General features: G+C 34.5%; 1 protein-coding gene across 4 annotated transcripts in view; it reads right to left on the minus strand.

Moving 5' to 3' along the window:
• Fut8 (fucosyltransferase 8) overlaps positions 1-26904 on the minus strand; it is a 319640-nt gene that overhangs the window by 12237 nt on the left and 280499 nt on the right. For all 4 annotated transcript variants that reach the window (XM_026385191.2, XM_026385189.2, XM_077799608.1 and 1 more), the window contains 2 exons: positions 10413-10659; positions 8478-8654 (listed from right to left, as the gene is read on the minus strand). In XM_026385191.2, coding sequence (XP_026240976.1) covers positions 8478-8654; positions 10413-10659 — 424 coding nt within the window. The remainder of the gene's footprint in view (positions 1-8477; positions 8655-10412; positions 10660-26904) is intronic.

The raw sequence follows: 26904 nt of genomic DNA on the forward strand, positions 1-26904 counted from the left end.
ATTGTCTTTCAGTTAGATATTCTATAGAAAAATAAATCATATATTATCTTTTATTTGTCTTTGCATTTGTATTCCCAGTGCCCTGTACTGTATGTATCTTGCATGGAACTCAATAAAATAATAAACAAATATATTACTCATGTAGCTTCTTTATTTCACAGGACAACCAAACACTTGGCAAAAACTTTTAAACATTTTTCTTGCCTCTATTCATTTCAATGTACTTAACTTTAGAAAAAGCTTGTTCAGAATTTTTGATAAAGAACAAACTAAATAACTGAGGTTTTTTTCCCCAGTGTTAGGGATTGAACCCAGGGCCTTGTGCATGCTGGGCCAGTACTTTACTAATGAGTTATACCCCCAACCCTACTTGGGAGGTTTTTAAAGGCTGTTTATCTTCCTGTTTTATCTCTATCCCCAATTTCCACAATCTTTGAAAACAATATTGGATAGACAAGCTTAATAGCTCTTATTTCTTTAACTGCCAATGATTCTATAATTCAAACACTCTGGTAGTGAATTATTTATGAGATATTGCTTGCCACATTAGTAATGAGTGACACAGTTACTGGGATGCCTATGCTAAGATCTTGTGGATGAAATCAGTCTGAACCTAGAGAAACATGAGGTTTTTTCCATTGCAGCAAGGAATAACTACACACAGAAGCTATGTCTATAAAGCTAATCTTGACTCCTTTTTCTAAAGGATAAGCTACACAGAAAATGCTTTCACCTTTTACTGTGCAAAACCTATGCACAGTTTAATTCTTCATCTCCGTCCACTCTTGAAACATAGAAGTCTCATTACAATGATTACCTTGGACATAACATCTCTTGCAAGGTTAATTCATGCTTTTGATTTCCTAAAACAATGCAGAGGTTTTGAGATTTGCTTAAGTATCAAACCAACTATGAAAGGTTTAAAGCAGAATTGATTCAGAGTTGAAAAACATTTTAAGTAAAAGAATGAAGGAAAGAAATATCTTTTAAATTCCCGAGAATACCTTTGAAATGACTTAAAAATTAAAATGAAAGGATTTTCTAATAGTAAAAAATTATGCATAAAATGTTACCACTACACTTAGAATAAGGAGAAAACTGCTGCCTAAACTACCATAGGGAGAGAAGTTATAGTTACAGACTAAAATGAGGAAATTCAAGTTTTACTATTTCTATAGTCCATGTAGATACTGCTAACTGTAATAAAAGAGTTGTTTGGTATAAAAATGTCATGTTGTGGGCTGGGAATGTGGCTCAAGTGGTAGTGCGCTCGCCTGGCATGCGTGGGCCTAGGTTCGATCCTCAGCACCACATACAAACAAAGATGTTGTGTCCACCGAAAACTAAAAAATAAATATTAAAATTCTCTCTCTCTCTCTTAAAAAAAAGTCATGTTGTGGTACTGGATTAAGGCAATAAAATATCATATCATTTTATTTAAACACTTCAAAGTCTAGAAATATAGCTTAAGGAAATAATAAAATAATTTTTGGCATATTTTGTGTCATTATTTATAAAAGTAAAAACTGAAAATAATCTGTCTAATGTTAGAGAAATGCTTGATCAAGTAAGTACCAGTGATCCACACAGTGGATATTTACAATTCACACTCAGGAAACACAATGACTGAAAGTGAAGGAATGCAAAAAGATATTGCATGCAAATGGAAACCAAAAGAAAGCAGCAGCATCTATACTTATAAGAGGCTGTACGTCAAAAACTATAAAAAGAGAAAAAAAATCATTATATAATAACAAAAGGGATCAATTCTCAAGAAATTGTAACAATTGTAAATATATACGCATATACCACTAGAGAGCCTAAATACACAAAAACAAAACAAAACAAAAAAACAAAAAAAGAGGAGACATTACAACTGACACCACAGAAATACAAAGGAGTACAAGAGGTTACTATGAAGAAGCATACCCCACCAAATTGTATAGCCATGAAGAAATGGATGAATTTCTAGAAACATGCCCACCAATACTGAGTCAGGAAGGTATGGAAAATCTAAACAGAAAAATAATAAGTAAAGAGATAAAATAAGTTTAAAAAAATCTCTCCTTTAAAGAACAGCCTGTGACTGGATGGCTTCACTGCTGAATTCTATCAAACATTTAAAGAACTAATACCAACCCATCTCAAACTCCTCCCAAAAATTGAAGAGGAGAAAATCCTCATTTTCATTGAGGATGAAAAAAAAATCCTCAACAAAATACTACAAACTGAATTCCATAGCACATTAAAAAGATCATTTATCATGATCAAATGATATTTATCCTAGGAATGCAAGGATAATTTAACATACATAAATCAATAAATGTGATATACTGTACTGACAGAATAAATACCAAAAAATACATGATTTTCTCAACAGACGCAGATAAAGCATCTTGACAAAATTCAACATTTGTTCATGATAAAAAATAGGTATAGAAGAAATATATCTACACATAGATTGACGCTCACCAGATCTATTCAACATAATACTAGCAGTATAAGCCAGAGTAATTAGATAAGAAATAGAAGGCATCAATATAAAAAAAGAGTGAAACTATCAGTTTGCTGTTGATATGCATGCGCACACACACATCCTTAAAACTCCACCAAAAATCTCTTAGAAATGATAAATTCAGTGAAGTTTCAGATTACAAAATCTGAATACAAAAAAGGTAGCATTTCTATATACTAGCAACAAACTAACCAACAAAGTAATTAAGAAAATAATCCTATTATAACAGCAACAAATAAAATAAAATACTTAGGAGTAAATTTAACCAAGGAGGTAGAAGACCTGTGTATTAAAGACTGTAAAACATTGATGAAGGAAACTGAAGAATACACACAAAAAAATGAAACATACAGCCCATGTCCATGAATTGGAAGAATTAACATTGTTAAAATGCTCATACTATTCAAAGTAATTTACAGATTCAATGCAATTTCTATCAGAATTCCAATGTTATTTTTCAGAGAGAGAGAGAGAGAGAGAGAGAGAGAGAGAGAGAGAGAGAGAGAAAACCAACCCTACAATTTGTATTGGACCATAAAAGATCCCAAATAACCAAAGAAATCTTGAGCAAAAACTCTACAAAATTAGAAGAATTAAACTCCCAGATTTCAAAACTACTACAAAGCTATTGTAATCAAAACAGCCTATTGTAATAAAATAGGCTTTGCTTCCTGGTAGTCATGTCCTGGGCTGCTTTTCTCCACCACATCCTTCCACCATGATGTTCTGCTGACCTTGGGCATACAGCAATGGAGTAGGCTGTCCATGGACTGAGACCTCTGAAACTGTGAACCAAATAATCTTCTTCCCCTCTAACAAACAAACAATCCCCTCCACACACATAAAAAGCCCCTAAACAAGACCCAGCATGTTTCTAGCATAAAACAGACACAATGACCAATCAATGGGACTACAAACCCCAAAATGAATCAAAGTATTTATGGTCTCTTGATTTTCACCAAAGATATCAAGAATATACAATGAGGAAAGGCCAGTCTATCAATTAATGTTGTTGGGAAAACTGGATGTCCACATATGGGACTAAAACTTAATCCTCTAATCTAATAGAATGAAAACAGATCTTTATCTCACATCATATGCAAAAAAAAAGAGAAAGAACACTAAAATGGATAAAAGACTTAAAATGTAAGATCAAAAACTTAAAAACCATTAGAATAAAACAAACAAAACCCAGCTCTATGCCATTGATGGGGGCAATTGTTTCTTGGATAGAACTTTAAAAGCATAGGCCACAAAAGCAAAAATATACAAATGGGATTATGTCAAATTTAAATGATTTTGCATAGCAAAAGAAATAATTAACAGAGTGAATGAAGAGACAACCAAGAGATTTGGAAAAATATTTGTAAACCATACATCTGATAAGGGGTTAATCTCCAAAATATAAAATATAATAGTGGGAAAATAATCTGATTAAAAGATAGCAATGGGGGCTGAGGTTAGGGATATGTGGATATAGCTCAGTTGAACAGATCTTGCCTGGCATGTATAAGGTTCTGGGTTTAATCCTCAGGACCACATTAAAAAAAAGAAAAAAGTAAAAAGTCTGAGGATCTAAACAGACATTTCTTAAAATAAGTGGTGCAAATGGCCAATAGATATGTGAAAAAATGTTTAACATCTCTGATCATCAGAAAAATGCAAACTAAAATCATAATGAGATATCACTTCACACCTAGAAGGATGATTATAACCAAGAAAATAAAGGATAACAAGTGCTGTCAAGGATATGGAGAACATTTCAGCATTATTTACAGTAGCCAAGATATGAAAGCAACTTAAATGTTCATCAGTAATGTGATACATACACACACACACACACACACACACACACACACACAGTATTATGAAATACTGTGTAACCTTAAAAAAGGAGAAATTCTGTCATTTGTGACAACATGAATGAAACTGGAGGACATTATGCTAAGTAAAATAAGCTAGGCACAGAAAGACAAATACTATATGATCTTACCTATATGTGGAATCTAAAAGGTTGATCCCACATAAACAAGAGAGTAGAAAGGTGGATACCAGAAGTTGGAGAGGTGGGGTGGGGATATGGGAGAAGTGGAAAAATGGAAAAAGGAGATACACTGACAAAAGGGTACAAAGTCTCTGTTAGATTGGAGGATTAAGTTATAGGGTTCTATGGCACTATATGGTGATCACAGTTAATAATGATGTATGGAATCTTTAAAAATTGCTAAAAGAACACCTTTAACATTCTCATCATAAAAAATTTGGTAAGTGGTGAGATTATGGATATTTATTATTTGACAACAGTGAGTAAGCAGACAAAAGCATTATATTATAACCCATAAACATATATAATTGTCTATTCAAAATAAATAAACAAAAAAATAAGTAACCTTTTTAGTGACCTTAAAAGTAGGTCCAATTTAATATCAGATGCAAAAAAGGGATCCAAAATTACATAAGATATGAACAACTATTTAAAAATAGGACGATATAAAGGAATATGTCAATATTTAAATATTTGTTGCCAGTGAATAGTGGGACTATGGGTAGTTTCCTTGGCTTTGTATTTACCAACTTCCATATTTTCTCATGAACATGAATTATTTTGCTAATCAAGGAAAAACGCTCATGATACATTCAAGAATAAGTGAAAGAGTAGCAAGATTAATATCCCTTTCTTCAACCAAGCTACAAATTTCATATGGTGTTTTAAAATGAGAAAACATGGTGAATTGTTTCTAATTTGTTCTTTCTTTCTTTTTTATTTATATATGACAGAATGCATTACAATTCTTATTACATATATAGAGCACAATTTTTCATATCTCTGGTTGTATACATAGTATATTTACACCAATTCATGTCCTTATACCTGTACTTTAGATAATAATGATCATTACATTCCACCATCATTAATTACCCCATGCCTCCTCCCTTCCCCTTCAACCCCTCTGCCCTATCTAGAGTTCATCTATTCCTCCCATGCTCCCTCTTTCTATCTCACTATGAATCAGCCTCCTTATATCAAAGAAAACTTTCAGCATTTGGTTTTTTGGGATTGGCTAACTTCACTTAACATTATTTCTCTAACTCCATCCATTTACCTGTAAATGCCATGATTTCATTCTCATTTATTACTCAGTAATAGTCCAATGTGCCACATTTATTTTTATCCATTCATCTATTGAAGGGTACCTAGGTTGGTTCCACAGTTTAGCTATTGTGAATTGTGCTGCTATAAGCACTGATGTAGCCGTATCCCTGTAGTATGCTGTTTTTAAGTTATTTGAGTATAGACCGAGGAGAGGGACAGCTGGGCCAAATGGTAGCTCCATTCCCAATTTTCCAAGAAATCTCCATACTGCTTTCCATGTTGGCTGCACGAATTTGCAGTCCCACCAGCAGTGTATGAGTATATCTTTTCCCCCGCATCCTTGCCAACACTTATTGTTGTTTGTATGCATAATAGCTGCCATTCTGACTGGAGTGAGATGAAATCTTACAGTGGTTTTGATCTGCATTTCTCTTTGCTAGTGATGATGAACATTTTTCATGTTATTTGTTGACTGACTGTACATCATCTTCTGAGAAGTGTATATATGCTCCTATGATGGAGCATCTACATTCATCAAACAAACTCTTCTCAAGTTCAAGAGTCAAATAGACCACAACACAATAATTTTGGGTGACTTTAATATACCTCTTTCATCATCAGATCTTCCAAACAAAAGCTGAACATAGAAACTATAGAACTCAATAATGCAATCAATAACTTAGATTCAACTGACATATATAGAATATTCCAACCTTCAATGAGAGAATATACTTTCTTCTCAGCAGCACATGGATCCTTCTAATTTGTTTCTAACACATCTGAACATTAATTTGAAAAACAATTTGTATTGTGTTTTGTGCCCAAATGTGTATTTAATCTGTAAATCTTATATTAACATTCTTATACTTAGCTGATGAATTTCTTGGTCCTTTATGTGTATACACAAGGACTTGGAATACTACCTTATTCTGACTTTGCTTCTTTTCCCCTCCCATTTGTTACAGAAAAAAGGTACTAAGAAATATGTTAAATAGCCAAATGGTTCAAGTAATTCATTCTTTCATTGCTAATAAAATGTTTTTGAACTGATGAGATCAAAATAAACACAGTTCAGTTTGTACTAGGCACATACTAAGACAGGCCTTATGAATAAAGTATATATAATCTAGTGAGGAAGGCAGAAGTAAATAAGTGCTATGCACTATAATAGAAGAATGTGCAGAGAAAGGACATAACTCAGTCAAATAATCAGGGATGATTTCTGGAGGAGATGGTATTATAGCAAAAGTTAGACCACAATTTTATTTTACCCTGTTCCCTACTTGTGTGTGTGTGTATTCTTATTCATTTTTCTTTTTTTCTTTTGTTTTTTTTTTAAGTTATTCATGACAGCAGAATGTATTTTGACATATCATACATGCATAGAGTATAACTTCCCATTCTTGTGGTTGTATATGATGTAGAGTTACACTAGTCATGTATTCATATATGAACATAGGAAAGTTATGCCCATTCATTCTACTGTCTTTCCTATTTTTTGGTATATAATTAATACAGCATTTATTTATGGATAGTAAATAATGGCCAATCCCAGGTTGACCCAGATCCTATGATAGGAAATTTCTAATCAGAATCAGTCTACTAGTTTTCATAAAACCCTATGTTAATCCTATATTATTATCATTGTTGTTGCTATTATTACTGGTACTAGGGAATAAACACAAGGGTACTTAACCATTGAGCCACATCCCCAGCCCTCTTATTATTGATTTTTAATTTTGAGTCAGGGTCTCCCTAAGTTGCTTACATCCTCTTTAAATTGTTAAGGCTGGCTTTATACCCATGATCCTCCTACTTTAGCTTCCTAAGTCACTGAGATTACAGGTATGTGCCACTGCTCCTGGATAATCCTATAGTATTATTAATAACAGTGATTTTTTTCCTTCACTCGATTAGGAATTCCTTAAGAGGAGGGAGTACCTTGATTATCATGACATCCCTACACCTAGCACAGTGCCTAAAATATCAATACATAATAGAAGAATTTATTTATCCACTTAAAAAAAATCATTCTTTGGTTCTTTACCTTTCTTTAGTGTAACTTTCAAATTTCAGAAATTTAAAACAACAAAGACTCTCTCTATATATATACACATATATTCAGTTGCCTGTAATTGTTAGTGTCGACAATGAATAACAAGATCAAAGGGGCAAGTACCAGGTGTGTTTTATTACTAGCAATTCTATAAAATTGATAAATATTATGTTTATTTTTCCCCAAAATTCACATGTTTCAGTTTCTAATTGGTACTTGGCCTTTGGGAGGTAATGAGAGTAAGATGTGTTCAAGAGGCTGGGACCATCACGACAGGATCAACATCTTTATAAGATAGGCACTTGAGTGCCTGCTCTCTTTGGCACACACACAAAAAGAGATCAAGCGAGGACACAGTGAGATGGTGGCTGCCTACAAGCCAAGAGAATCTTCAGAATGAAAATCTACCTTACTGATCATAGACTTCTCGGCCTCCAGAACTATGAGAAATAAATTTCTGTCATTTAAACCACTTAGTTTATGGGTATTTTATTATGGAAGCTTGAGCAAACTGATATAGATTTTAGTACCAAGAAGGGGGTGATTGTGTTTAATGGTGATAGTGATGACTGCTCGAAATGTGTAATCAACAGTCTATTTCATTTTGGATTTCTTATTTCAAGGCATCAGATATGGCTAATAAAGTATGCTTTGATTAAATTAAGAGTTAAGCAAGTACACAGTCATTTGAATTTTAAAACCCCAATAATTAATAATAATATTAGAACAAGAATCACAAGTGATGGGAATTAAAGATTCTTCTCAAAAAAAGAGACAATGTCACTCTAGAACTCCTAGTTGGTCTAACTTACTTTGTTTTTGCCTCGTTTAATAAAGAAGGATCATCCGTGGCCAAATATACTCTTTTTTTATCCACTTGCATTCTGCGTGCGAGAAGCTGAAAATGTTCTTCAACATGCACCATGTACTCCTCAATGGGATGGAAGGCTGCTTCTGTTCCCACTTTGTCTGTGCGTCTGACATGGACTCTGGGGGAGAAATTCACATTCTGCTGATAATGTATTGATTCACTTGGTGCTTTTGGTGTACTCAATTTATATAATTTATAATGGCACTGTAACAATTTAAACTGATTTTTCTTTATTTTCATAATTAGAAAAAACAAATATTAAAAAAACTCTCACATGTTTTAATATATTTGCATGGTAAACAATATAAGAGAAATTAGAAAATAAGTAAAGTTTTTGAAGAATACTTTATTATAGAGAAAGATTTCAGAGTTACACTTCACATTAGGCAGCAACATACTCACCAGCTATCCAGGAAAAAACAAAACAAAAAAACCAAAGAATTTAAATCTTAGGGTTTTTGAGACTAAAATGATGAAGAGTCACAGTTGTTATTACAGAATATTAAAGATAGTGCTTGTCACATTCTGAAGCCATTTTTTTCTTTTCTTCATTTAATCTTGTATTATAACTGCCAGTTTATAGAATTTAAAGTTGTCTAAGGAAAAAGACTACATGGTCTTTTCCTGTAGAAAGTGGCAGGAAAACTTTTTAAGGATTTTTAATATTTTAGTTTCATGGAGTCATTCCAGCCCTTTTGTTGTGTTTCTAATGTGTTTCTTTTCTGTTTTTCACTTATCAAATGTGAGCAGATACAGATCTCATCCATACCACTTATAAAAAGGCCTAACACAGTAAAATTGGCTATACATATTTATATTAATCTGCACTGAATAATACACTGATTTCCATAGTCTTCTATCTTAGTGCTTCCAAAGTAATTTTAGTGGAAATAAGAATAACAATCATATTTTGTTTTCATAATTAAGGCTCCTTAAATCTGCCCTCTAGAGCCACCCATTGATAAATCACTATCCCCATGTAGAAGAAGGAAAATGGTAGATTTGTTTCCCTGAAGTTGCAGTCTTGGGCATGCCTCAGGCCAAGCCAAAGGCCAACTCTATTATGGGGTGTGGAGATTTGTTTCACTGATGTTACTCTGCCATCTTTATGACTTTCCATTCTTTTTTTGCATGCCAGGTTATAGTCCAGATGTGGATAGGATCACAGAAACATCTATTCTGTCATCTTTTCCTTCCCACATTCTTCTTCTTCTTCTTCTTCTTCTTATTTGTTCTAACTAGTTATACATGATAATAGAATGTACTTTAACACATCATACATAAATGGAGTATAACTTCTCATTGTTCTGGTTGTACATGATGTAGAATCACACTGGTCGTAAAGTTATATGTGCACACAGGGTAATAGTGTCCAATTGATTCTACTATTCTTCCCTCAATGCTTCTCTTAGAAAATTGGAATTGTTCAGTGTACTCTTTAGAGATGATGTTAATGATTCCACTGATTTTTAATAAAAAGTTTCATGAGATGAAACACTATCTAATAATATTATGATTTCACTACGTATCTTCTTTTATGCTAACATTTTTAATAGGGGTTAATAATTTCTCTATAAAAGCTAAAACATGAAGGAAGATGTGAAGTGGGAAATATGAAAATAAAAACAAAGAGATCTTTAATATTAAGAGTGGTAAAAAGAGAAGCATTATAAAGCACTACTAAGCAATTTTTACTAATGTTCTAAGTGAACAAAGGAAGAATATTCTCCCTGTGCCCTAACATGAACTGTGAAACCTGTTTTTGGTGGGGCAATGAAAACTAAACTCTGAATTGTAAAGTTCAAAGTAGAAGGTAAAAATATTATGTATCACTATTATATATCACTGTTTGAGGGAAAAAAAATCAGATTCTTACCCAATAACTGGATGTTTGAAGCCAAGCTTCTTGGTGGCCTCTTCTATTTCCTTTTCCAACCAAGGTTGCGGGCGGATCAAATATTTGACAAATTGAGACACCCACCACACTGCAGGATCACCATGCACTCTTAGGAGTCGATCTGCAAGGTCTTCTGGTACAGCCAAGGGTAAATAAGGAGGACGTGGATGAAGACTGTCTACAATGGGGAGCTCCACCACTTGAACAACTTTGTCCTTCACTTCACCTGACAGAATATCAAAACATATCATCACCACACTATATTCCTCATTTATTTACCCTACGACAATAACTCATGGGGGTACTTTCATTTTCATAGCAACGCTCAAGAAGAATTATAGTTTTCAGTTATGAGGAGATTAAATAACTTACCTAAGGTCCCCTAACAAAAGGGACAGAGAGAAATTTCACACATAGGTTGGTCTGCTTCTTAAGTACATGACCATTTCTGAAAATTTCTAGCATGCTATCATATTATTACCTCAAACCCCAGGTAAGAATGGTATCAGCACTCTAAGATATCTGGTATTCTAGATATCAGAGAATGGACACAGCCAACTGTCAAAGTTCTGTTTTTCTGTTACAGTTATTTTTTAATTAGAGTTACTCAAACTTCCAGCTTGTCATTATAGCAAATGGCTCTTGCATGACTTTCATGACAGAGCACTCTGGGAATATCTAAAGATTATAATGATAAACCAGTGTTAGCTTCAGTGTGGCCTTGGCCAAGGAGATTGCTGCCTAGGGCTTTACAATGTATTATGTCAATAGAAGAAGGGAGAAGGGTCCCCTTGTTTGTCTATAAGTAGGGTCTCTGGAGGAATCCAGAGCTTTAGTGGCAAATAGAAGCTTTCAATTTAATGTTCAGATGTGTTAGAAACAAATTAGAAGAATCCATGCTGCTGAGAAGAAAGTATATTCATTCTCTCATTGAAGGTTGGAATTATATATGTCAGTTAAGTCTAAGTTATTGATTATATTATTGAGTTCAATAGTTTCTTTGTTCTGCTTTTGTTTGGAATATCTATCTAATGATGAAAGAGGTGTGTTAAAGTCACCCAAAATTATTGTATTGTGGTCTATTTGACTCTTGGACTTGAGAAGAGTTTGTTTGATGAATGCAGAATGTAGAGAAAAAAATTAGATAATTTTAAAGTCTTTATTTCTTGGCCAAAATACACCTATGACAATAACAATCTTTGTTGCTTGTTTACCTGGATATTAATTTAAAGTTCAAACAGTTTGGATGCTAATTTTCATATACTCATAAATTACTCATTACTCATAAATCTGTTTTCTATACATCATCACTTACAATAGTTTGAATCTGGAATGTTCCCCAAAGACTCATGTGTTGAAGGCTCAGTCCCAATACATGCAATGTTCAGAGGTGATTTTTTGGGGGAAGTGATTGGATCAAGAGGGTGCTAACCTTGTGAACTCCTTGATAGAGTCATGGCTGAATGGATTACTGGAGGTAATAGAAAGTTAGGAGGTAGGATCTAGAGGAAGAGTCCTTATGGGCATGCCCTTTGGGACTATATCTTGTCTTCTGCTTCTCTTTCCTTTCCCTTTGTCTCTGTCTCTCTCTGTTTACTGGCTGCCATGAGATGAGCAGCAGCTTTCCTCCACCATGTGCTTCTTTCACGATGTTTCTATCTTTTCTAGAAATTTTGACATAGCAAAACAAAGCTAATACATAACTGTTATTGCTGTTCTATCAAATTTATAATGTAATTATAAGAATAAACCACAATGCTTTCAACACGGCAGCGGGCACGGAGAGATCAAGTCTCTGACCTCTTCAGCTGTGCGGGCATAGGGAGTAAACAGTCTAAATGCTATTTGCTCAGGATCAGTAGGCAATGCTGAGCTGACATGGATCTGGGGCGAACAGTCTGGGCCTCTCAGAACACACACTGAGCCCGGATCGGCTGAATTCAAGCTCCCGTTCGCCTGCTTCCCACAAACAGCTGTGACTCAGCACTAATCCATCCCACTGAAACAACTGGTCGGCCCTTCTGATCCTACAGAGGTAAATGCCAACCGAGCCTTCATAGGCAGTGGCCACAGGATTGAAACGGGGCTTGGGAGAGACAGTCAGGACCCACCCGTTGCATTGGTCACCTGGCAAAGGGAAACGAACTGTTGCCATTTGCAAGAGATACCACCATAACAGAGAACTGACGTCACCAGACTGCGGCGGAGGAGATAACTTCATTGAAATCAGCGGCTACAGTGACTTCTTCCCTTCCCTTCTCATACCTTTCCTCCCAAGCATCAAATAAATTTATAGGAGTAAACAGTAACTCAGCAGTCAAACAGAACAAGAAGTAACATGAGCAGCATGAAAAAGCAAGGAAGAAAAGGAGTACAAACAATGCAGGACAGCCTAAATATTCAGGAGGACCTAGAGTCATCAGAAAAATGGTCATATAAAGAACTCATGGAACACCTTAGACAGATGGAATGGAACCTTAAAGAGGATATGAGACAGCAAATTCAAACAGTGAAAGAACACATTGAAAACGAATTACATAAACAGATAAAAGAAGAAGTTAAGCATCTTTATCAGGAGATAGAGATTATAAAAAAAATCAAACAATACTTCTAGAAATGAAGGAAACTATAAACCAAATTAAAAACTCAAATGAGAGTATCACTAACAGAGTGGAGCAAGTAGAAGCCAGAATGTCAGATAATGAAGACAAAATATATCATCTTGAAAAGAGTCTAGCCAACTCAGAAAGGCAGGTAAAAAATCACGAGAAAAACATCCAAGAGATATGGGGTAACATAAAAAAAACAAACTTAAGAGTCATTGGGATAGAGGAAGGTATAGAGATTCAAACCAAGGGAATGAGTAACCTGCTGAATGAAATAATTACAGAAAACTTTCCAGAAATAAAAAAGGAAACCGATATACAAATTGTAGATGCATACAGGACCCCGAGCATACAAAACTCACAGTAGACCAACGCCAAGACACATTGTTATGAAGATATCCAATATATAGAACAAAGAGAAAATATTAAAAGCTACAAGAGAAAGGAGGCAGATTACATTCAGGGGTAAACCAATAAGGTTAACAATGGATTTTTCATCACAGATGCTGAAAGCAAGAAGGTCCTGGAACAATGTATTTCAAACACTGAAAGACAATGGATGCCAACCAAGAATTCTGTATCCAGCAAAATTAAGCTTCAGGTATGACAACGAAATAAAAATCTTTAATGATAAACAAAAGTTGAAAGAATATGCAGCCAGAAAACCAGCATTGCAAAGCATCTTGAGCAAAACACTACACGAGGAAGAAATGAAAAACAATAACCAAAACCATCAGTGGGAAGTGCCTTGGTAAAGACAGAGGGCAGGGGGAAAGATCATCATGGAGAAACAAACTAAATTAAAAAAAAAAGGATAAATAATGAAACATGGCTGGAAGTACAAACCATATATCAATAGTAACTCTAAATGTTAATGGCTTAAACTCTCCAATAAAGCGACATAGGCTGGTACCATGGATTAAAAAAACAAATCCAACAATATGTTGCCTCCAGGAGACACATCTGATTGGAAAAGACATACATAGGCTGAAGGTGAAAGGATGGGAAAAAATATACCACGCACACAGTTCTCGTAAGCAAGCAGGGGTGGCCATCCTCATATCAAATAAAATCGACTTCAAAACTAAGTTAATCAAAAGGGATAAGGAAGGACTTTATACACTGTTAAAAGGAACCATTCACCAACAAGACATAACAATTATCAATATTTATGCACCAAATAATGGTGCTGCGACATTCATAAAACAAATTCTCCTCAAGTTCAAGAATCAAATAGACCACAACACAATAATTATGGGTGACTTCAACACACCTCTCTCACCATTGGACAGATCCTCCAAACAAAAGTTGAATAAAGAAACTATAGAACTCAATACCACAATCAATAACCTAGACTTAACTGACATATATAGAATATATCAACCATCATCAAGTGGATATACTTTTTTCTCAGCAGCACATGGATTCTTTTCAAAAATAGACCATATATTACACCATAGGGCAACCCTCAGTAAATATAAAGGGGTGGAGATAATACTATGCATTTTATCTGATCATAATGGAATGAAACTGGAAATCAATGATAAAAGAAGGAAGGAAAAATCCTACATCACATGGAAAATGAACAATATGTTACTAATTGATCAATGGGTTACAGAAGACATAAATTAGGAAATCAAAAAATTCTTAGAGATAAATGAAAATACAGACACAACATATCGAAATCTATGGGACACAATGAAAGCAGTTTTAAGAGGGAAATTCATCACCTGGAGGTCATTCCTCAAAACAAGAAAAAACCAACAAATAAATGAGCTCACACTTCATCTCAAAGCCCTAGAAAAGGCAGAGCAAAACAACAGCAAATGTAGCAGAAGGCAAGAAATAATTAAAATCAGAGCGGAAATCAATGAAATTGAAACAAAAGAACCTATTGAAAAAATTAACAAAACTAAAAGTTGGTTCTTCGAAAAAATAAATAAGATCGACAGACCTTTAGCCATGCTAACGAAGAGAAGAAGAGAGAGAACTCAAATTACTCACATACGGGATGAAAAAGGCAATATCACAACAGATGCTACAGAAATACAGAAGACAATTAGAAATTATTTTGCAAACCTCTATTCCAATAAAATAAAAGATAGTGAAGACATCGATAAATTTCTTAAGTCATATGATTTGCCCAGACTGAGTCAGGAGGATACACACAATATGAACAGACCAATATCAATGGATGAAATAGAAGAAGCAATCAAAAGACTACCAACCAAGAAAAACCCAGGACCGGATGGGTATACAGCGGAGTTTTACAAAACCTTTAAAGAAGAATTAATACCCATACTTTTCAAGTTATTTCAGGAAATAGAAAAAGAGGGAGCTCTTCCAAATTCATTCTATGAGGCCAACATCACCCTGATTTCGAAACCAGACAAAGACACCTCAAAGAAAGAAAACTACAGACCAATATCTCTAATGAACCTAGATGCAAAAATCCTCAATGAAATTCTGGCAAATCAAATACAAAAACACATCAAAAAAATGGTGCACCATGATCAAGTAGGATTCATCCCTGGGATGCAAGGCTGGTTAAATATACGGAAATCAATAAATGTTATTCATCATATCAATAGACTTAAAGATAAGAACCATATGATCATCTCGATAGATGCAGAAAAAGCATTCGACAAAGTACAGCATCCCTTTATGTTCAAAACACTAGAAAAACTAGGGATAACAGGAACTTACCTCGACATTGTAAAAGCTATCTATGCTAAGCCTCAGGCTAGCATCATTCTAAATGGAGAAAAATTGAAGGCATTCCCTCTAAAATCTGGAACAAGACAGGGATGCCCTCTATCACCACTTCTATTCAATATAGTTCTTGAAACACTGGCCAGAGCAATTAGACGAAAGAAATTAAAGGCATAAAAAGAGGAAAAGAAGAACTTAAATTATCACTATTTGCGGGAGATATAATTCTATACCTAGCAGACCCAAAAGGGTCTACAAAGAAACTACTAGAACTAATAAATGAATTCAGCAAAGTGGCAGGATATAAAATCAACATGCATAAATCAAAGGCATTTCTGTATATCAGCAACAAAACTTCTGAAACGGAAATGAGGAAAAACACTCCATTCACAATATCCTCAAAAAAAATAAAATACTTGGGAATCAACCTAACAAAAGAGGTGAAAGATTTATACAATGAAAACTACAGAACCCTAAAGAGAGAAGCAAAAGAAGATCTTAGAAGATGGAAAAATATACCCTGTTCATGGATAGGCAGAACTAACATTATCAAAATGGCGATATTACCAAAACTTCTCTATAGGTTTAATGCAATGCGAATCAAAATCCCAATGGCATTTCTTGTAGAAACAGATAAAGCAATCATGAAATTCATATGGAAAAATAAAAGACCCAGAATAGCAAAAGCAATTCTAAGCAGGAAGTGTGAATCTGGAGGTATAGCGATACCAGAGTTCAAACTGTATTACAAAGCAATAGTAACAAAAACAGCATGGTACTGGTACCAAAACAGGCGGGTGGACCAATGGTACAGAATAGAGGATACAGAGACTAATCCACAAAGTTACAACTATCTTATATTTGATAAAGGGGCTAAAATCATGCAATGGAGGAAGGATAGCATCTTCAACAAATGGTGCTCGGAAAACTGGAAATCCATATGCAACAAAATGAATCTGAATCCCTTTCTCTCACCATGCACAAAAGTTAACTCAAAATGGATCAAGGAGCTTGATATCAAAACAGATACTCTGCATCTGATAGAAGAAAAAGTTGGCTCTGATCTACATATTGTGGGGTCAGGCTCCAAATTCCTTAATAGGACACCCATAGCACAAGAGTTAATAACAAGAATCAACAAATGGGACTTACTTAAACTAAAAAGTTTTTTCTCAGCAAGAGAAACAATAAGAGAGGTAAATAGGGAGCCTACATCCTGGGAACAAATTTTTACTCCTCACACTTCAGATAGAGCCCTAATATCCAGAGTATACAAAGAACTCAAAAAATTAAACAATAAGAAAACAAATAACCCAATCAACAAATGGGCCAAGGACCTGAACAGACACTTCTCAGAGGAGGACATACAATCAATCAACAAGTACATGAAAAAATGTTCACCATCTCTAGCAGTCAGAGAAATTCAAATAAAAAACACCCTAAGATACCATCTCACTCCAGTAAGATTGGCAGCCACTATGAAGTCAAACAACAACAAGTGCTGGTGAGGATGTGGAGAAAAGGGTACACTTGTACATTGCTGGTGGGACTGCAAATTGGTGCGGCCAATTTGGAAAGCAGTATGGAGATTCCTGGGAAAGCTGGGAATGGAACCACCATTTGACCCAGCTATTCCCCTTCTCGGACTATTCCCTGAAGACCTTAAAACAGTGTACTACAGGGATACTGCTACATCGATGTTCATAGCAGCACAATTCACAATAGCTAGACTGTGGAACCAACCTAGATGCCCTTCAATAGATGAATAGATAAAAAAAAATGTGGCATTTATACATAATGGAGTATTATTCAGCACTAAAAAATGACAAAATCATGGAATTTGCAGGGAAATGGATGGCATTAGAGCAGATTATGCTACGTGAAGCTAGCCAATCCCTAAAAAACAAATGACAAATGTCTTCTTTGATATAAGGAAAGCAACTAAGAACACAGCAGGGAGGAAGAGCATGAGAAGAAGATTAACATTAAACAGGGATGAGAGGTGGGAGGGAAAGGGAGAGAAAAGGGAAATTGCATGGAAATGGAAGGAGACCCTCATTGTTTTACAAAATTACATATAAGAGGAAGTGAGGGGAAAGGGGGAAAAACAAGGTAGAGAAATGAATTACAGTAGATGGGGAAGAGAGAGAAGATGGGAGGGGAAGAGAGGGGGGATAGTAGAGGATAAGAAGGGCAGCAGAATACAACAGACACTAGTATGACAGTATGTAAAAATGTGGATGTGTAACTGATGTGATTCTGCAATCTGTATACGGGGTAAAAATGGGAGTTCATAACCTACTTGAATCAAATGTATATGTCTAGAAATATGTCAAGAACTATGTAATGTTTTGAACAACCAACAATAAAAATTTAAAAAATGTTATTTCTTTTATTTTGGGTCAATTCTGCTGAACAATTCTCAAGAAGCTAGCTATAATTTGGTCCAGGAATAGATTAATTGCCAAAATATATTTTCTGAAAAATATGACAGTCTCCCATTTCAGTGAATATTTTACTCCCCCCAAATTGCATTCATGGTGTTTATCACAGGCAATAAACCAATGAGCAGCTTTTATCTTTTCCAAATATTCAACAAATGATCAAATAGAAGAGTAGGGATTTCTGGCTATTTGAAAAGTTCTGAATGCTACTGTGAGTTGACCCAAACTGTTCTGTCCTAAAACAGAGTTAACTGTTGGTTGCCTAAATCAATAATACTCTCTGCTCACATGACAGCAAAGGATTCTTAAGTTTAATTTACACTTACAAAGACTTTCAGACTTCTGGAATTTACATTTTAAGAGAATGTTACCAAATCTGACTTATTTAATTCTTAGAGAACTATCAAAGACTTGATAAAGAAGGCAAAAGTAAAGGAAGATAGAAACTAAAATCTAAGTAGCTATGATGAAATCTCTGGTGGTATGGGTGACAAGGAGCTTTTCTGATCTTACTTGGATATAAAAGATGGTCATTAAAAAGCCCCAGAAATATATGAGGTCTGTTCCTTGGTATTTCAACAATGACCACATAAATATTAATATCCTTATTTAATGAGAGAGATCTGTTCTCATTTAAAATACAGAAGGTACACTATTAGAAAGCAAACATCTGGGCTACTTTCTTTTTGTTTTTCCCCCACTACAGGTGATAAAGATCTGCTCATAAACCTAAATGAACAATCTGGGTTAGAATTCACCTGCCATATGAATTCTTTCACTGCTCTATTTAATCAACAACTCAAAAGACTATTATTACTGCTAGTCTGAAGCCTTCAACCAATTGAGTGAAAAGTTCTAAATTGAATCATGAAAGAGTGCAGTGTTAGCAACATTCTTAATATGCAAAACAGCCAATAGTACTTAGGTTCTGCCTTTATCTATAACTTTAAGAATTAGCATATCACTCTCTGAGACTGGGCAGCTTTTTTGTGAAGTGCTTGCTGGTTTTACCACCAACAGAAATGTCTTACAAAGGTAACTAGACTCATGGTTCACTGACTTCAATGATATTCTGACAGACTTAACTCTGGATTGAGAACTAAAAGAATAGTAATGGAAAATATGTAAAAATATTTTAGTGAGTTATATGGTTTAGGATAAAGCAGGCTGGACAGTATCAAAAGAAAAGAGGTTTGTTTGGGCTCCCTGTGGTCATTTTCCAACCTCCCTTTCTCATATTCCCTTATAAAAAAGCACAGTTTCACTCTCTTGTTTCTCTTATTCCTTTCACTGTAAGTCATATTTCCTAACAAGAAACAGCCAGGGGGAAAGACTCTTAAAGCTAACAGACTTTTATTCCTTAAGAATTTCTGAAAAAGGCAACAAAGTAAGCAAGGTATGCCATCAGTGTCTCACAGCTTAGAGCTGTCAGGTAGCATGCTGGATTCCCCTTTGCTTTGGGGGAATTTTATAGCTGCCTCTATGATTAACATAGTTGGAGAGTTAGGAATGAGAATTTTCGTGTTGGGTTTGAATATTTATAATTTTTAATTTAAGGATATTGTAATTTTTCTGCTAAGTTTATCACCTAATTATGTTAAATCAGGAAAGTCTAATTTGGGTTTCCTGGTTGTAGGATAAAGATCAATACTAACATAATAATTATAACTAGAAAATATGGCTATACCATGAGAGAAGAAAATGAAGCACAGAGTTATGCTGAAGAAGAAAAAATTAAAAAAAAAACAGGTAAGAATTTCATGGCATATGAAAGAAGACAACTTAATTAGCATAGCATGGTACTTCAGTGCTATACAATTGCTGATAATATAGACAAACATCTTAGCCTACAAAACAGGGACTGTAATAGCAACTTTCCCTAGTATTGTAACCTACAGCAACCTACAAAGTACTAGCAACATCTATCATCACTCTCTAAATCTTGCTGCCTCCTCAGACTGCAGAATGCATTTTTTTCTCCCAGCTGCCTGTTTCCACTGTGAACAAAAGAAGTTGGGATGTGAGACATGGCCTTATGTGCAAAGTCACAGCTGCTATTACTGATCTGGCATAAGTTGCCTCACTCTCCCTTTCTTCTGGGTTATATGACATCTCTAGAAAGAGAGCTGATACTTTACAATTTTCTTGTGGTGTAACTGAGCCAAATACTCTAAAGGTGTTACTCAAAAAATGACTGATTTACCCTTTCTGGTTTAACTAGGCAAGAGCAGGGGATATTCTTAATTGAAAGAATGAATTTAATGAATAATGAAGAAAAAGAACTATGAAGCAAAAGGCATGAAACGTTAACTAACAGAGTATGGAAAGGGGAGGAAGGAAGAAGATGTATGCAACAAACAGGGCAAGGAGATGTCTGATATGGTGAGAATTAACTTTTGGCTTGTTATAGCCTTAAGAAGACAATACATTGTAATGAGATTTGACACTTTATACTATGCTGCTTTTGAAATTTCTCATTTAGGTTTGAAAACAGGGATACCATCACCATAACCTTTTTAAGAACCTGGGTTAGAATTTGCAAAAGAAGGCTTCTGTCACTGCATTGCCAATAAGGTTTTTGCTATTTTTCATTCTATGCGATATGCTTAGTTATCTATCAATAGGACACAAAGTATTACCTGATAGGACCTATCTTCATCTCAAGTTATTAAGATTATGGCAGGGACAAGGATTCAGAGTCTATTCTTTCCATATGCTTTACTCCTCAATGATCAAATTCTTCTTTGTTGCCTCAGCAACTACCACTATCCCATGCACATAAAAAGCACAAAATAAATGCTTAATTGAAAGAATGAATTTAATAATATAAAGCACTGTACTTAATGGAGAGCTCACAGACTGCTGTAGGAAATAATCACTTAGCTGGATAGAAAGTGAGACTACCATCCACTGTCATAATCTCAATGTTAAGGTAAATGGTGAGGTTTGTGAATATCATATTTTACCATTTTTAATAAGCAAAACAGTCAATAGTACTTAGGTTCTGCCTTTATAACTTTACCAGTTTGTAAGATAATAGTCTGAGAGGTCAAATACCTAGAAAAGGGTATATAAGCACTTATTAACCTACTTGGACACCTCTATTCATCTCATGGCTTGCATATTACTTTGGAAACACATAGGCCTTAGATCCATCAAACATTTCATTAATACATACTACCTAAATAGTACATGACATGAAAAGAGATATTATTCTTTCTTTTGTCAATTTTGTCATTATTTCACTGTACACTTTCCAGTGAGTTGAATACAATTTCCTGGACAGAAAAATTATCTTTGAGAGTGATAAACACACGGAAAATATGTTTTAGTTATTAAACAATATTATATGTTATGGCTAATTTTTACCTGAAGAACAGGGCCAGAAGAAATTATGCTAGGCATATATTACTGCTAGAACAATATCTTTCTCCCATTCAGAGTTTTGTATGTTTCACATTGTATATTATCTTGAAGTAGATAATGAAAATCATTTAAGACTCTCTCTGAATATTTCTATGTATCAGAACAGAAATGTAGAAATGAATTAAACATTTAAAACTAATTTATTTTCATATTTCTTTTGATTGCTATTTGTGATCATTACTATCATTATAATAAAACATACTGTATTTCTTTTAGTTCTAGAGAATTTTCATATATTAACTCAATTTATAATCAACAGAATTCTGTTCTTAACAATGTTTGCCCTTAAGGGAAACTACAGGCTTTGAAAAAAAATGCCTCAGTCTGGCTGGGCACAATTCAGGAACCACTTGTCAAAGGATAGGAACTTTATTTTTAGAATACACACACCACACCACACAGCTCTTCAGGAAAACCCTCAGAGCCCAACTGCCACCACCGGCTTCCCACAAGCTTCTCCACCTCCCCCACTCCTTCTGCTCTTGAGGCCGATTGGCTGGGTCGTGTGGGCGGAGCCAAAAAAGTCCCCCAATGAGCAGCTCCATGGTCTGAAAGGGCGGGGAAACAGCCCAATGAGCATATCCACAGAGGAGCCAATCAGTTGGCAGCTAGATGTTGCTGGGGCTGCTGTGAGCCAATAATCAGCTGGCAGCTGGAAGTTTGCTGGGGCCCCTTCGGCTGTGGCTCTCAACACTACAGCTTAACCTATTGGGGTTTTTACCAAAGCCTAACCAATCTGAGGGAAAGGAAATATCCAATTTAGACTCACTAAAAGACTAAAAACTAATCACAGTAACATGAAATACTCCCCTTCCCACTACATCATACCATCACACCAATAGGACTGATGGATAATGACAAGGAATTACAGCTACAAGAATTGCCTATTTAAGGAGTCTCCAAGAAAGTCTATATACAACAAGACAAAAACAAGGTCATTAGAGGAGATATTAGCATCTGAGTCCACAGCTACCGTGAATAGTAAACGTAGCTCGACTACTAGCCAGATAAATATAAAACCTCACACTAAAAGCTTATCCACTTCAGATAGTTTTTTTTTCCAGATACATGATATCTGGCTTTCTACAAAAAATTAGAAGACATGCTAAAAGGTAAAAAATACAGCCTGGAGACACAAAGAAACTATCAGAACCAAACTCAGATATGGCAGAGATTTTGGAATGATCAGTTTGGGAATTCAAAATACAAGTATAATTAATATGCTAAGAACCTTAATGGAAAAAGTGGGCAACATTCAAAAGCAAATGAGTAATGTAAGCCAAAAGGTAAAACATTCTAAGAACAAAATCAGAAGAAAAGGCTAGAAAATAAAAACCCTGTAAGTGAAATGAAGAATGCCTTTAATGGCCTAATCAATAGGTTAGACATGACCAAGTATAGAATTAAAGATGTCACAATATAAATTTACAAAACTGAATAAAAAAGGAAAAAAGAAATGAAAAGGATAGAATATCCACCAACTGCAGAACAATTACAAAAGGTGAATATCCATGTAATACAAATAACAGAGGAAAAGAGAGAAAGGAATATTTGAAATAAGAATGCCTGAGAATTTTCCAAAATTGATGACAGACACCAAACTATAAATATGAGGCTCAGAAAACACCAAGCAGGATCAATTAAAAACAAACAAACTACACCTATGAATATCACATTCAAACTACAGAACATTAAAGAAAAATATCTTAAAATAAGCTGGGATGGGGTTTAGAAAACCTTAAGTATAGATGAACAAGGATAAAATTATATCAACTTTCTCTTCAGAAATCATGCAATGAAGAAAAGATTAAAGTTTTAAAAGAATAAAACCACTCATCTAGAATTCTGTATTCAGTGAATTATCCTTCAAAAGTAGAGGTGTAAAAATTTTCTCAGAAAAAAAATGAGGGAATTTGTTGCCAGCTTCAGGAAAAAGGAAAAAAAAAATTCAAACATGTTTAAAAAATAAATAAGTGATATATTTTCTTTTTCATGTTATTAATTTATCTAACAAATATTAACAGCACAGTATATTTGGTGATCATAGCTTACTGAAAAGTGAAATGAATGACAATACTAAAACAGATGAGAAAGAATTGGGAATACTCTGATATAAACCCCAGCACTAACCATGAAGGGATATTTAGTATTACTTAATAATGAACTTGTAAATATATACTGCAAACTCTGAAGCAACCACTGGAAAAAGAAGTTACAACTGACATGGTAAGAAAGAAATCATTATGAAAGGATAGTGCAGAAAAACAAAGGAAGTGTAAAAGAGCAACAAAGTAAAAAAATAGAAACAGTCACAAATATGGAATATATTAATGCATCTGTATGGATTCAGCTGACATGATTATAGCCATCTTGAGTCATAACCACCATGACTATCCCTGAGTAACTGTTTTTCCTGTATAGTTTCCTGGCATACTATATATGGACAATAGAATGGTATGTGGAGATTTTACAGGACTCTGGTGCTAGGAATGTGCCTCTTTTTCATATTGGCTTGAGATAAACCAGGTACATTCCAACCTAAATGAAGTCACTTTTATCTTGACCAAAATAATATATCTACTTCTGACTCATATACCAGGGATCCAGCTAGTCTTGCCATGCCTAGGACCATGCTTTTGTCAGTAAGTTCCCAATAAATTGCACTTTGTATAATCCTGGATCTCTCTGCCTCTTTTTTCAATCTCACAGTACCTTGGACTAGTTCTCATATACTGGGATCAGGTTGTTCTGGAAGATAAGCTATATCAATAATTACCTTAAATGCAAACAGACTAAATAATAAATTACAATACATCAATTAAAAAAGTTAAAATATACCAATTAAAAAGCTTCCAGGGGCTGGGGTTGTGGCTCAGTGGTAGAGCGGTCGCTCAGCACGTACGAGACCCAGGGTTCAGCACCACATAAAAATAAATAAAAGTATTGTGTCAACTACAACTAAAAAAATACTTAAACAAACAAACTTCCAGAGTGGAATAAAAAACAAGATCCAACTACATGTTGTCTACAAGAAGCCACTTCAAATATGAAGACATATAGAGGTAAAAATAAAGGGATAGAGAAATTATGCTAATTCCAGTCAAAAGAAGCTTGGAGTACCACTATGAGTTTCAGACAAAGTAGGTTTCAGAGAAATAAAGAGGGGAATTATATATTGAGATAAAGGGTTAGTTATCCAAAAACAAACAACTTACATGTCCTTAATATGTATGAGCCTAACAACAACATGATAAGATATATATTATATATTAACCAAAGTAATCACCTTTAACTAGGCTAACTAAGAAGAAGGGAGAAGACATAAATTACTAATCCTAGAGATAAAAGATCACAAGAATTAGATGTACAGGAATATTATGGAAAATTCTATGCCCACACATTTAATTAACTTATATGAATTACACAAGTTCTCAGAACCAACCTGTCAAAGGTGTTTTATTCCACATAAGAAAAAATTAATAATCTAAATAGGCCTACACTGACTAAATAAATAAAATAATAATATTCAAGAATAGAAAGTTCCACTCTGAATCAATTTCACTGATGAATTATACCAAACGATACCAGTTCTATACAATCTATTCCAGGAGGAGTACTTCCCAGCTTACTCTATGAGGTCAGCATTACCGGATACCAAATCTATACAGACATTACAAGAAACACATCAACTGTTCCCATTAATACAGATGCAAAATCCTTAATAAAATATTAGCAAATCAAATTCTTTTAAAAGAATTAAACAGCATAAGAAAGTAGGATTTTTTTTCTAGGTATTCAAGGCTGGTTCACATTTAAAATGAATTAATACAATTAATCATGTCAACAGGTTAAGAATGAAAAACAATATGATAATGCAGTATGTCAATCAGCTTTTCATTGCTGTGACCAAAATACCTGACAAGAACAACATAAAGGAGTTTATTTTGGGCTAACAGTTTCAGAGGTTCAATCCATGATCCACTGACTCCACTGCTCTGGGTCTGAGGTAAGAGAATCACGTGGAAAGGAAAGTTACTCTGCTCAATGCAGCCAGGAAGAAGTGTAGGGAGGAGCTAGGGGCATAGTCTAAGGACATACCCACAGTGAACTACTTCCTCCAGGCATGTCCTACCTGCCTACAGTTACCACCCAGTAGTCCATTCAAATTATTAATCCACCAAATGGATTAATCCATTGGTTAGGTTACAGCTCTCATAATTCAACCATTTTACCTCTGAATATTCCTGTATTGCCTAACATGAGCTTTTAGGAAGTGACCTAATATCCAAACTATAATAGGAATGCAGGAAAAGTATTTCATAAAACACAACACCTATTGATGATTTAAAAAAAAAAAACTCTCTGCAGGGGTGTTTCCATAATTTAATAAAGAACACATACAAACAACCTACAGAATGGTGAGAAACTTGATACTTTCCCTCTAGGATTGAGGACAAGCAAGGATGTCCTTTTTAACATTCCTATGCAACACTGAAGTGAAAGTCAATGCAAAAGATACAAAAAGGAAGTAAGAGGTTTCTAGTTTGGGAAGGGAGGCATAAAACTATTTTTGTTCACAGATGACAATGTCCACCTATGTAGAAAATCACTAGTACTGATAAAAATACTGGTACTAATAAGTAATAATATTATGGTTATAGGCTACAACATTCACATACAAAAATAAAATGCTTTATAAACTACCCATGAGCAATTGGAATTTGAATTATAAGCATTCCACCACTGACATTAGCATGGAGAAAGAGACAGAGAGGGGGAAAAGAGTGGAGAAAGGAAGAAAAGTGAGATATACATGTAAATACATCTGTACATATTTTATTAGACTTGAAACTTTGAATAAAGAAATGAAAATATCAAATGATTGGAGAGAATTGGTATTTGTTTTTCTTTAAAGGTCTTGTAGAACTTGGCTGTGTATCCATCTGGTCCTGGGCTTTTCTTGGTTGGTAGGCTTCTGATGGTATCTTCTATTTCATCGCTTGAAATTGATCTGTTTAAATTGTATATATCATCCTGATTCAATTTGGGCAAATCATATGACTCTAAAAACTTGTCGATGCCTTCAATATTTTCTATTTTAAAAGTTTTCAAAATAATTTCTAATTATCTTCTGTATTTCTGTAGTGTGATATTTCCTTTTTATCACATGTTAGTAATTTGAGCTCTCTCTCACCTTCTCTTTGTTAACATGGCTAAGGGTCTGTCAATTTTATTTATTTTTTCAAAGAACCAACTTTTTGTTTTGTCAATATTTTAAATTGT

The sequence above is a fragment of the Urocitellus parryii genome, chromosome 6 (genome assembly GCF_045843805.1).
Source record: "Urocitellus parryii isolate mUroPar1 chromosome 6, mUroPar1.hap1, whole genome shotgun sequence".
Lineage (NCBI taxonomy): Eukaryota > Metazoa > Chordata > Mammalia > Rodentia > Sciuridae > Urocitellus > Urocitellus parryii.